Source organism: Rhincodon typus, chromosome 8 (assembly GCF_021869965.1).
Source record: "Rhincodon typus isolate 14 chromosome 8, sRhiTyp1.1, whole genome shotgun sequence".
NCBI classification, from domain to species: Eukaryota; Metazoa; Chordata; class Chondrichthyes; order Orectolobiformes; family Rhincodontidae; genus Rhincodon; species Rhincodon typus.
The window spans coordinates 35726222-35739970 of record NC_063339.1 but is presented as its reverse complement, the minus strand read 5'-3'; the positions used below and the strand labels follow the sequence as shown (position 1 = coordinate 35739970).

Here is a 13749-nt window from a genome sequence, read left to right as displayed (position 1 = left end):
TCAGCCACTTCCATAAGTCATCCATCATTATCTTGACCCTCTCAAAGATTTTCAATTAGGTACTGTCAATTCTAAGCAAATTATTATGTAGCCTCCCCTAGAGGAGGGCTGCCAACTCTGGTTGGACATGTTCTTGGAATGTTCACCAAATGACGACCTGTTTCCAAACAGTCGAACAAGTTTTTTGAAAACTTTCAATGCTTTGATTAATAATGAAACCATTCAGAAGTTTTTGATGGCCCCATGATTTTCTTCTGGGTTGTTTTAACCTTTATCCATAGGATTTTTTATTTCCTGGAGACCTGAAAATAATCCTAAAGATTTCCCAACCCTGTTAACACCAGAGCCATATTTGTTAATATCTTTTTTTAGAAGTGAATCCTTCTGTCTCTTTTGTATTCAGTGGTTCATACTCTGATTAATTTTCTTTTTTTGTTCTCCAGCACGCTTTGTAAAACAATATTTTTATCACCCTGCTCAGAAATGTTGCCTCCATGGCATTTGCACATTCTTCCCGTGTCTGTGTGGGTTTCCTCCCACGTCCAAAGATGTGCAGGCTAGGTGGATTGGCCATGCTAAATTGCCCATAGTTTTCAGGGACGTGTAACTTGTGGGTAGGATGTGGGTTATAGGGGGATGGGTCTGGGTGGGATGCTCCAAGGGTCGGTGTGGACTGGTTGGGCCGAAGGGTCTGTTTCCACACTGTAGGGATCCTATGATATGGGCTTTGAACCCGAACACCACCACTGTGCCAAACGATCATCTTGTTCCTTTTTATTATCAACAATTCCACTTGCCATTCAACCCAGTCCAATCTTTTGGATATTCTGCCTTACATTTAGTGTCTTCCAATTATGTAAATATTGCCTGCAGTGTGACCATATTGTAATGGTCAAGTAACCAGATTTTGGTCATTTTGTAATCTCCGTACAGACAATTGATTTTTACAAAGAAATCAGAACTTGCAGTTAACAACCTCAAGCCTGCAACCTTTACCAACTTGGACAAGGGCAGCAAATACCTGGGAATATCACAATTTGTGAGTTCTGCTCAAAGCCATATACCGTACTGACTTTCTTTTTACTAATTCATGGGATAGGACATCACTAACTGGGCCAGTATTTATTACCCATCGCTGGTTCCCCTTGAGAAGGAAGTGGTGAGCTGCATTCCTGAACCGTGCAATTCGTTTGCTCTCAGTAGACCATAATAGCTGGAGCAAGTTCCAAGATTTTGACCCAACAATGCTGAAGGAACAATGATGTATTGCCGAGTTCAGATGGTGTGCAGCTTGAAAGAGAACTTGCAGATGATGGAGTTTCCATTTATCTGTTGCCCTTGTCCTTCTAAATGGTAGTGATCATGGCTTTGGAAGATGCTATCTAAGGAGCCTTGGAGAATTTCTGCAGAACATTCTGTAGATGATACACACTGCTACTGAGCACCGGAATGAGCACCGGATAGATGGAATGAATGTTTGTGCCAAATAAGTGGCCTGCTTTGTCCTGAATGGTCAAACTTCTGCAGTGTTGTTAGAGCTGGACTCATTCAAGAAAGTGGGGAGTATTCTATCACACGCCTGACTTGTGTGTTGTAGATGATGGGCTTTGGGAAGTTAATTTGTAAACAAAAAAGTCAAGATTCCAAATTTTAAAACTTTTACTGTACCGGTGACTAAAAAGCATGGTTCTAAATGCTACTTTCTTTTTGTAGGCAATTGTACTTTAAACTACAGAAAAGAGATTCTCCATTAAAATCTGAACACAATCAAAAATCTCCCACAGTTATACCTAACACTGCCCTTTTAAGAGAACATTTAATCCTGTAGTGACCAGTCTAAAATTGTTCTTTGTTCCCAATGAATCATAAAAGGCTAGTATCCCTTTTTTATTTTCCCAGTCGGATAACCTCTGATCACAGAACTGCCTCTGATTTTGAGAGTTGCACTAATTGATACTTTCCCTCTGGCTCAAGCTAAGCAAATCTTCGACACTCATTTAAATCTTCACAAACTCCCTCTTCAATATTAGTGCAATGTCCTGCCTGGTTTCTGTATGTTGATCACTTTCTCTGTTTCAGGTACAGGACTGGCGCTCTCTCTCTGCCCCTCAGATGGCTGCACACCACAAGCTGCAGTCTGACTATGATATTCATGGATTTTTAGGGAAACTTGTCCTTTGCTGGTTTTAAAAGACTTCCTAATCCTTGGCTTCCCTCTAATCTTCACCACATTGTTTGCTTTTTCTTTTTGGTTTTATACTGTCCCTGACTTCCTTCGTGAGCCATGGCTTCCTCAGGCTCCCCATTGTATATGTTTCTTCTTCTTTGGGATGAATTTCTGCTATGCCTTTCTGATTACCCCCAGAAACTCCTGCCATTGCTGTTCCACTGTCTTCACTGCTAGGCTCCCCTTCTATGTTAGCTCTGGCCAGCTCATGTCTTGCAGTTGCCTTTGCTCTATTGTAATACCGTTAGATCTGAAGGGAGGGAGGAACTCGAAAACATTGCAATCACTGGAGAAGTGAGACTGAATAAATTGTTGGAACTGAGGGCTATTAGGTAGTCAGGTTCTGATGGATTTTATCTGACGGTCTTAAAAGAAGTAGCAAGTGATTGATTGGTTTTAACATTCTGAAACTCCCTGGATTTGGCTTGATGGGTAGTAAATGTAAATGTGGGGAAACTCACAGGAAATTATTAGACACTATAATGAAAGAAGTTGCAGCAGGGCAATTAAGTTAACAATGAGGTAATCAGGCAGAGGTAGTGTTGCATTGTGAAAGGGAGAATGTGTTTACCAAATTTATTGGAGTTCTTTGAGGAGGTAGCACATTTTGTGCATAAAGGAGAACTGGAGGAAATATTGTACTTAGATTTGCACAGGGCATTTGATAAGGTGTCAAATCAAAGGTTATTACAGAAAATAAAAGCTGTGTAGGGATTAATACATTGGCATGGATAGAAGATTGGCTGGCTCGTGAAGCAGAGATTAGGCATAAATGAGTCCTTTTTCTCACTGGCAATATACAACAAATGGTGGCAAGGAATTTGTGCTGGGAACTCAACTGTTTAACGTTTATATCAATGACGTTGTTGCTACTTTTGCTGATGACATGAAGATGGGTGGGAAGGTAAGTTGTGAAGAGCATGCAAGGAGGCTATGAAAATGAATAGGGCAGAGATTTGACAAATGGGAGTATACTGTGTTTTAAAAAGTGATATTGTCCATATTAGCAAGGAAAGAAAAATGTAATATAGAAGAGTGAGAGATTGCAGACCTCTGAAATGCAGATGGTTTTGGTATGAATCATAAAAGGCTAGTATGCAGATACAGTAAATAATTTATAAAGCTAATTGTGAGGGGCATTGAATACTGAAGTAGAGAGCTATGCTCCAATTTTATATGGCATTGTTGAAGCTACGCCTGGAGTACTGTGGTACTTCCTTAAGGAAGGATTAATTAAGGAAGCAGTTCAGAGAAAGTTTACCAGACTAATATGTAGAATGAATGGATTGTCCTGTGAGGAAGTGCTTGAACAGGCTAGGCTTGTGCCACCTCTAGTTTAGCTTAGGAAAGGTGACATGATAGATACATATAAGATTGAGGGGTCTTTACAGGATTTATGTGGGGAGGATGGTTCCTCTTATGGGAAAGTCTAAAAATAAGGATCCCTTTTTAAAAATCAGGAGTAGTCCATTTAAAACAGGTGATTTTTGTTTTGGTCTTGGAGGGGGTGTGTGTGTGTGTCTTTCGAACTGTTCCTTAAAAAGCAGTAGAAACAGAGTCTTTGATTATTTTTAAGGCAGTGGTAGATAGATTCTTAAGAATATGAAAGGACATCGGGGTGGGCTGGAATATGGGTATGAAGTTATAATCCGATCAGCTGTCATATTTTTAAATGGCAAAGGTTTAAGGGGGACAAAATGGCTTACTCCTGCTACATGTTTATATGTTGTACCTGGTTAATATGTATTTGCATCTTGTATTCCCATTGGATCTCAAATTTTGCATTTATAGAAATAACTGCTTTCTGGGAAACAAGTATGTATTTTGTTTTGAAAAAGATTAATGTTGTTAATCCTACGAATAAACAATCAGTACCAGAGGACAAAAGATATTTTACTATGAATTGAAGCTAGTATATTTGATTGATTTGCAATGAAATAAAGATCATGTGACATGATTCTATATTTTGAGACATTTCTTATAACAAACAGCTAAAATCAATTCAGTCTAAACAAAGACAGCTAATGCAGCAAACTGTAGATAAAACATTCCTCAGCCACTTCTTAACATAACCAAACAGTTCTCGTTAACTAGAGCTTGACCTACCATTGCTTGGAAGCTTGAAATATGCTCAGATCAGTAATCACGTTTTATTAGTAGTTGAAAATTATCAAAAAGATCTTTAACTAGATACATATAGCTTACTTGTGAACTGGTAGTGAAGTATCTCCTTCAGAGAACAAGCCTAGTCACATCATAGACATTGTTTAATCATTTATGATTGGATGATATATAATGGCCATGTTTTAAACTGTTTTCTTTAATTCATAATGAAATGGAGTAGTAGAGATTCGGCATGTGATCTCATTCAAAGTCTGCATAGAGACAGTTCTGTGTTCTGTGCTTTTTACCACTGCCTTTGGTCACCTGTACTTGTCCCACACGATATCCAAAGCTTAATAAATCCATCATTTCAAAAGTCTGCTCACTGATTCCCATTATATCCCTTATCCTTACTCTGAGAGGAACATCAGTGTATCTAAGACCTTCTGGAATGAACATAGTCTACATTTTAGATCAAGTTTCTGAATTATTTGAAATTCAAGAAGTTGCTTTTGGACATTTTTGCCAGGTAAATGTCCAGAGATGAGTACTTCAAAGTGCTGGTGCATTAAAGATGCTTAAAATATTTGAGCATTCTCCACATTTGGATCATGCTTCATCGAGTTGTCCCGTTTGACATCCAGTTAGGAGATTTATGCTTTAATAGGAGAATCACGTGTGTTATTTGGCTCCTTGAGCACTGTTGTTTATATGTGCAATCCTTTCTTTTGATTCACTGGTCTCTGAATTTATTTGTAACTGTATAAAAAACAAAATAGCACTGAGGTGCACTTCATTAAAGTCCATAGGATTCTGCGGTAGTGCTTTTTGTTTAAACATAATCAGTATTTTGAAGTTGCAAAGAATCCTGGTAAACTCTGGTACAGCAATAACATTGATTCTATGGGGTTGAAATCACAGGATTATGATATAATTAAGGTAATTGTTTAAAAAAAAAACTACTTGTTGCTTATAAAAATGCTCTTTTCTATTTATGCCCCATATTTTGGGAGTGAAAGATGTTAATTTGTCGTGTGTACTTATCATGAAGGTTTAAAGGTGACTTAAGCAGACAAAAATGTTCAAAAAGACTTAAATGCTGTTTTAACTGCCAGTCTAAATGTAAATTATAGTTGTGGATGGTTCCATTTTCTTTTTATACTTCTTTTTAGAATCTGATCGGTTAGAACATCAACTTGAAAATGCAGTCTCTCTCCGCCAAGATTTTGAGGAAAGTACAAACAAAGTAAAAGCACTAGAAAAACAGATTAAAGCACTTAAACAAGAAAAAGAAGAAAATCACAAGGTACGCAATTAAATTTTGATTATTACAAACAAATCTTAGTTGGCAATGATTAACAGGGGCTATTATAATCTGAAGTGCCTTGTAAAATCATTATTGGTGTATCAATATCTCATAAGGTCAGTCGTGAAAGCAGCATTAGTGAAGTTTTAAAATAGTCCCATAATCTAACAGAAACAGTGCAAATCCCTAAAACGTCATTTTTAAATAAAGCTGTTTGCAATATGCAGCTAGTTAATTAGCATGGATTAGTAAAAGACATAATCTTCAAATCTAAAGTGTTATATCATGCCGTTGCTTAATGTCTTTTGCTGGTTCCTGGAAAATACATTATACAAAACAGTCTGAGGGTCATTAATGCTTCTCAAGCGTCTGCTCCCCACTATATCCACTTAGGGAGGTATATATGAAATACATGGGAATGTTTAGTTGTATGCAACGTGTAACCGCAGGAGAACAATGCATATGATGTGTTCTGATTGGAAACCTCCATTTACGCAAAATAACATTGTCCGGCGCAATGTTAAAACGAGGCTTTCTTGTATTTGCTTTTGAAGATAATAGTGAAACATGTATTTAATCCACGTTTTTAGATCACAAATTTAGTGTTCAAGCTGTGGATAGGTATCATGGGGAGAAACTACAATCATACCGCATAATTTTGATTGTGGACTGAAATGGGAAAAATACTATGTTTTAAAAGTCAAGGACTACTGCAGTTTTTAAAAACAGGTTACCCACACGCATTGTCACTGCTATTTATTGCAGAAGATACTTTAGATAAACTGGACCCAGGGGTGTTAATGAAGGTAAATTCAGCTGACAACATGTAGCGAAATGGTGACCAGCTGTCGATGGCAAAGGCCTCTGCTTGCCGACATCTTTGGTTGTCATGTAGCTGAACAGCATTTGGGTGTGAATATTTCATCAGAAACTATCAGACTTCTGAAGAGAATGGAGTTGTTGTTTTTTGTGCAGTTTTTAAAAAAAAAAAACTGAAGCACAAAGAAATTGTATTTATTTCCCCCCCATCAGTTTCTGTAAGCTGTGGTTTTTCACCAATAAATTAGAGACTTTATAAGTGTGAACCAGCCACCTTGTGCCTCCTGCAGAGAAGTGGAAGTACCTTGAGAAAGAATTTCCAGGAGCAGCAAGTCCTGAAAACCTAAAGGATCTGCTCAGCGAACCCTGTGGTCAGAGACCACTGACCTGCCTACCTCAGTCCTGCCTTCAACCCATAATACCCTGTGTTTTTATGTTTTATTGTATGTGTGCAGAGGGGAGTTTATAAGGGGGTCAGTTTTTTTAGCTATTAGAGTTATATGTCAACAGTTTATAGTTGTTTACCTGTAGCTAGAATCTATTTTTGTTATAAGTAGTAGTCTTGTTAAATGGAGAAACCTGGTCTGTGCTTTCTGTCAATCTGAGCCTAAAAGCCAGGTAAATTGGGGGTTTTGCATATTTTCATAAAATTTTTAACTTTTGTGATGACATGGGGACTAGCAGGGACGTATTTCCAGCATACTACCCCAGGGAAGCAGAAAACTTTGCAATGTGAAAGCATTGAACTATTGGCCAGTTAATTTGAAATACATAGTATGGCAAATGCCAGTTTGTCTCTCTAAGGACATGAAAACAGGATACTTGGAAAAACTGTATCAAGGATAGGCAGAATCAATGCAACTTTTATAAAAGATAAAATATTTGACAACTTTATTAGTTTTTTAAATAGTTTAATTAGTAATATAGATAAAGGGAAACTGTGTAACTTATTTTAGTATTTTCAGAAGACATTTGATAAGTTAGCAAACCATATGTAAGAAAACATGAGGGCTGATGGGATTGAGGATGATATGTTAGCATGGATTAAGGATTGGTTAATGAACAGAAAATGGTAGGAATAAATCTGCTTAATATTCAATATGAACATCAAAAGTAGTGGATTATCACAGGCATCAGTACTGGGGCCTTGGCCAATTTATATCAATGACTTGAACAAGGAAACCAAGATCAATATATCCAAGTTTGTTGATAATATGAAGACCGGGAATTTAAGCTGTGACCAGGATATAAAGGGTATATGATATAGGAAGCTCCAGTGTTAGACCAAGAAGCTAGCAGATGGACTCTAAGTGGAAAATTCTGAAGAATGAAAAGTGATTTCATTGGTATATATAAAATTACTTGGAGGGCTTGATAGGTTATAGAGAGGTTGTTTTAATTCCCTTGGCTGTTGAGTGTAGAAATTGAGATTGTTGCCTCAGCATGAGGTGGAATATTTAAGATTATGTGGGTTTCTTCACTCAAATGGTGAATCTTTGCAATTCTGTTCTCCATTCAGAATATTCTACACTTGAGCTCCAAGGAAATCAAGGTTTAAGCAGAAAGATGTAAAATTTAAATTATGATCCTGTTGAATGGCAGAGCAGGGTCTTATTCCTGCTTATATAATGTATCATCCTATCTACTTAAATGTTGTTATTATCAGGTTATTTAGGTTTTCATTTTGTTTTTCACTGTCTTTTTAATAAATCTACATGGTGTGGTTAAAAGTATTGAGATCTTGTTGCATGTTACTTTTACTGACATTGCAATATCATCATAAATTGACTTTTATAATGTAAATTCCAAATTTTTTCAAATTGAAAAGACACTCAACTAACCAATTGAACTTCCTGACTAGGGGGGAAAAAACTGTCTGGCCCTTCTTCAAGCATCTTTGGGGGATCAGCATTCTTTCTAATCCTGCATACTGGTCTGTGTAATTTTGATTATAAATTGTTGAACTGAGATTGACATCTGGGATTCACACTCGAATTGCAGTGGTCTAGAAATGAGCCTACCACGTATCATTCTTACAAAGAATAAAAAAACCTAGACTGTGCTTATATTAAAGTTGCATCTTATTACAGTTATTTATCACTTTCCGCAGACTGAATCCTTGCTTTGGGCACAGTTTACACATGAATCAATCATAGTTCCTCACCTAAGTGGGAATTTGACCAATGGTATTGCTGGCTTATTCAACTGTAGGGGAAATTACCACTTAGTACTGTCTAGCAACCACCCGTACATTTATGTTCAAGAGTGGAAACTTAACTGATTCTCTAATCTCAGCTGTGTAAGCAACCTGTAGTTCTGTTTATGCTACTATCCATGACTCAGGCCAAAAAGTTCCTGAGGAACGAATGACTGGACTCGACTGATACTTAATTTATTACAATCTTAACCAGTTAATCCTTGCAGAATAAAAACCCTCGATGCTAATTTAAGGTTGAAAGTGTTTTTTTTCTGTTTCAGTGGTGATCAAGGAGCGAATTGCCTTGTTGGTAAAGCTGATAATGGAACAGTGCAATAAGAGCTTTTGGATGTTGGAGTTTTAGACATCTATCTGCCCCTCAGCATTATTTTTGCAACAAGTGATAGCCTGATGTTTGAAATTGCATAGTGCACTTTTGTGAATACCAGTGTTTCCTGCAGATACCAGTCACATTTACTTTAATACTATCCTATGAGATTTTTTAAATGCAGATAGGTCTATGTATTTAGCATCTTTCCTTTGTGTCATGCGATTTCAGCTTAATGACTTCTGAGTGTCCTAAAGAACAGTGGTATAAGACCACTTCCAGTAAGTAGGCTCACACCATGTAACCTTCGCACTGATGTAGTATGGTACAGTTCTAAATTTGTCAAGCCAAATTTTAAAGGCATTCTTTACACTTTCTCAAGTTTTAAAATACCACGAGGAGTGTTGCTTATCCTTTTCCTAATGTTCAAAATTAACTATGCTTGGGACTAGACTATGGGCTGGGCTCCTTTGTCACTGAGCTTTGTGCAGTTCACAGTATAGCTCAATTTGAAATTAGTACTTGTAGTATAATACAGCTAAAGTTGTAGTAAATTCTTAAATTCTGCAAATTTAACGTTTTTCTAACCCTTAAATTTGATAGCAACTTGTTGAAACTCTTGAAAGACAAAAGTCCCAAACAAAGGAATTGAAGGATGCACATCAGCAGAGGAAAATTGCAATGCAGGAGTTCTCCGAACTTAATGAACGGATGGCAGAGTTGCGCTCGCAAAAACAGAAGTTGTCCCGAAATCTCCGTGACAAAGAGGAAGAGTTGGAAGTAGCTATGCAGAAAATTGACACAATGCGTCAAGATATCCGAAAAGCAGAGAGGACCAGAAAGGAGGTAAGTTACCAACTAACTTAAGGTGTTCGTAGTCACATTTTACATGTTTGGAAAAGTATTTATTGTTGCATAGTAAGTAGTATTTCTATAAATTAACTTAGCACTTGTTAAAACTATTTTTTGATCTCTAATCGAAAACCAATATGAGAAAGAAACAAAAGCATTGACAAAACAGTTAAAGCAAGGTTTTTCAAACTGAGGGGTCTGGATCCCCAGTGGAGTCAACTGACAAAATTTGGAGGTTGTGACTCCTGAACCTGTAGTGGTGGCTGTGGAGTGGAGCAGGGCCCAGGACAATGCTTGAGAAGTGCTAAACATTAGGGCAGAGCTTATTGACCAAGTACCCAGAGTAGCCAATCTGGTGCAGATTGACAAGCTAATGATCCAATATGCTTTGTTTTCAGGACAGTTACTTCAGTCTTCCAAATGGGATCATGAGGGAAAACTTTGGGAAGCGCTGAGTTAGAGCTTTAGGAAAGAGCAGCAAAAGATATAAAAATGCTAAAGGAATAATAGCAGTTGAGAAACAATGAAAACAATAGATTTGAGTGTGCTAGTTATTGTCATTTTAAATTTATTATTTTCCAACTTCTCAGATGAGTTTTCATCGTGTGTTTGACAATTTTAATTCTTGCCTTTGGCTTTTACCAAATATTCAAAACATCTAATGTAAGTTTCTTCATTCTGAAAGAAATCTACTTTGTTTTCAGTGTCAAATCAAAACACTCAACACAGTGTAACTAATTATGAATGCACTGGAGATGTGTGGCTAGGTAAAATTAGAAAGAAAGGCAGAGATCTACACAGTTTCTCAGTCATTTATGCAATTCCTTACTAACTTTCCTTTCCAATCAACAGTTGCTTCATAATTGCCACATTGTATCCATGTTACATCTTTCAACTTTTGATCTTTTTTCTTCTTTTTGTCTGCATCTGCCAGGTTAGAGTACTGATATAAAAATAAATTCTAAGCTGTTTCCATATGTGGACTTCTATTGATGAGTAGTAAGGTCTAAAGATGATAGTAAGCAAGTTTTATTTTAGTTACGTTGCTGGAGGAAAACTTTGAATCACCCAACTGAACATTTGTGCCTGTCTGTGTTGGACTACAACTTCAGAAAAAAATGATAGGCTTCCCAATTCCGGTTCAGTTGACAATGTTGAATGTTTTTCTGAAGAAATCTTACATTGGAAGCAATTCAGACAAGGTTTACCTGTCTAATTCCTGGAATGAGCAGATTGCCGAATGAGGAAAGGCCAGTCAGACTAGGCCTGTACTCTTTGGGGTTTGGAAGAGTCAGTGGTGACTTAATTAAAACACAAGATCCTGAGAGACTTGACTGGGTGTATGTTGAAAGGATGTTTCCTCTTGAGAAAGGTAGATGTCATAGATTAAAAATAAGGGGTTGCTCATTTGAAACAGAGGAAGAAACTTTTTTTTAAAGGTTGTGAATCTTTGGAACTCCCTTCTGGATGCAGAATCTTTAAATAGAGGGCAGAGTAGCTAAATCTTTGATTGCCAAGCGGTTGAAGTTTTTGTCAGGAAATGCAGGAATGTACAGTTGAGGTTAAGAACAGATCTTCTCAAATGGCGGAGGAAGCTCAAAGGGCTGAGTGGCCTGTTCTAGTTCCTTGATCACGTTTGTCTGTTTTTCCCAATTTTCTATCTTAATTTTATAATGTCAAGAACAACAGTTGATAAATATCTTCCAGTATTTAACGATTTCCTCCACATCATTGTCCCTCCCTTAGATTCTAATTTTGATAATAATTGGAAATAAAATGTCAGATCATATGTTGACAAAACAACAATTCAACTTTGACCTACCTCTCGCCAGATCAATATTCTCAAGTACAAACAAAACTGTTTTCTGAGAAATTTGTGCTGATGCAACATCATTGAGAGGAATCAGAGAAGAATAAGTCTAGTTTACATAATTTCATTGTTTTATTATTCCCTACAATTTTCTGGGTTTGCAAGGAAAATGATCATAGCATAACTTTTATGTAAGCCAGATATACGTGGCAGCGTGCTGTTACAGGCACTATATTTAAATATTCATATGTTTAACAACTGAAAATGGATTCACATCAATCACTCGTAATCTGTAAAGATAACATTTCCTAATAAATTGCTATGCATTATAATTGTTTCGGCTTGAGGAAGTAAATCTTGAATCGTAATTCTACAATGCTAATCTTAGCATAAAAATGACACAGCAGTTTTCAGTCTCCATGTTTTTCAACTGTCTGGTGATGGATCTGAGATTTAGTGTTATAAGCACTATTTTGGGGGACCATGCAAGTCAGAGCAAACTTGTGCAATATATTTGCCTGCAGTAGACTATGAATAGTAAATAATGCGACTATTATTTTACCTTATCGAGAAAAGAGGGAAAAAATGAGCTACCAATGGAAGAAGTACCAGCTATGTGGTTTTAATTATTCAGTATAGATCTAAATTTGGTTTTCCATACATAAGAGCAATGATGTTTTGACAAATGTATTTATAAAAGATAAGTGAAGTGTGTTCTGTTCTTTTGGTAATATACATAGCACCTTGCAATTTATCCTCTTTTTATGGAGCGTATGAACCAACAATATTTGATATTGTTAAATGCAGTGCAGTTTTGTGGAATATGCTGACATGAACACAATACCAAATGTATTCTTTTCCTCTTCTATTCTTTCCCCTCTTCTCACCATATGGATCTTCTCTCTTCTTCTCTCCTGACACTCCTTTACTAGTTTGTGCACATCCTGCTCCTCCCCTCCCCCCCAAGACATGGCCTGATGAATCACTAAAGTGATTATTTATATGTATTTAAGCTTATTTATTGACACATATTTAAGCTTTTTTAGTGGTTACTTTACTGGAAGGTGGAAAGAAACCACAGTTGAACCTAATTCTGGCCTTGCCCACGTCCAGCAGGGTAAGGTACCCAGATCAGATTTTTTTCTCCCTTAATCCAGCTGTGCTGCAGTCTCATTGAGAACTGTTGAACCTGGTCTCCTTAAAATTAATGATGTCATACTCCACAAATATCCATGACATTTTATTTACTGAGTTACTTAGCTTCAGTTCAATTAAGTATTGCTCTTGTTTTAATCGTTCCTTTTAATTTTTGAATATTTGATATGCCACTTAATGAAGCTCACCGCCAAGTTCTCAAGGGCAATTATACATGGGCAATGAATGTTAGCCCAGTCAACAATGGCCATATCCCATGACTGAACAAACAAAAAGATGATTTTGTTTCTGACATTTGTAGTAAGTAATCAATTTGAATTTGTACCAAAATGATTTGCGTATCACTTCTTCGCTGGTGATAAATGTAAAATACTGTGTACAGGTTTGCAGAATATTTTCTTTTCTCCCTAGTTGGAAGCCAAGTTGGAGGACTCGATGGCTGAAGCATCAAAGGAACGAAAGCTTCGAGAACACAGCGAGACTTATTCCAAACAACTGGAAAGTGAATTGGAAGCATTGAAGGTTGGAATACATTGAAACAATTTTAAGAAATTAATTAAAAATGTAAAGTGATGGAGAAACGCATCAAGTCTGGCAGCATCTATCGAGAAAGAAATAGTTATTTTTTTATCTTCCTAAGAGTCATATCAGCCTCAATGTTAACTTTGTTTCTTTCCACAGAAGCTGCCAGATCTGCTGACTTTCTGCAGTACATTTTGTTTTTATTTCAGATCTCTAGTATCTGCAATATTTTGCTTTTATTTAAGGAATATATTGTGCTTTTATTTAAAGGAAAAATATTGATGCATTAGAAGACAGTTGTAAGACAGGCCACACTCCAAGATTCATTAAAGAAAACAACAAAAACTAAGTTGCTGGAAAAGCCCAGCAGATCTGGCAGCATCTGTGAAGGAAAAAACAGAGTTAACGTTTTGGGTCCGGTGACCTTTCC

General features: G+C 36.8%; 1 protein-coding gene across 8 annotated transcripts in view; it reads left to right on the top strand.

Annotated features, from left to right (window-relative positions):
* cdc42bpb (CDC42 binding protein kinase beta (DMPK-like)) overlaps nucleotides 1-13749 on the top strand; it is a 191881-nt gene that overhangs the window by 129332 nt on the left and 48800 nt on the right. For all 8 annotated transcript variants that reach the window (XM_048599866.1, XM_048599871.1, XM_048599870.1 and 5 more), the window contains exons 12-14: nucleotides 5503-5636; nucleotides 9584-9826; nucleotides 13209-13319. In XM_048599866.1, the coding sequence (XP_048455823.1) occupies nucleotides 5503-5636; nucleotides 9584-9826; nucleotides 13209-13319 (488 nt within the window). The remainder of the gene's footprint in view (nucleotides 1-5502; nucleotides 5637-9583; nucleotides 9827-13208; nucleotides 13320-13749) is intronic.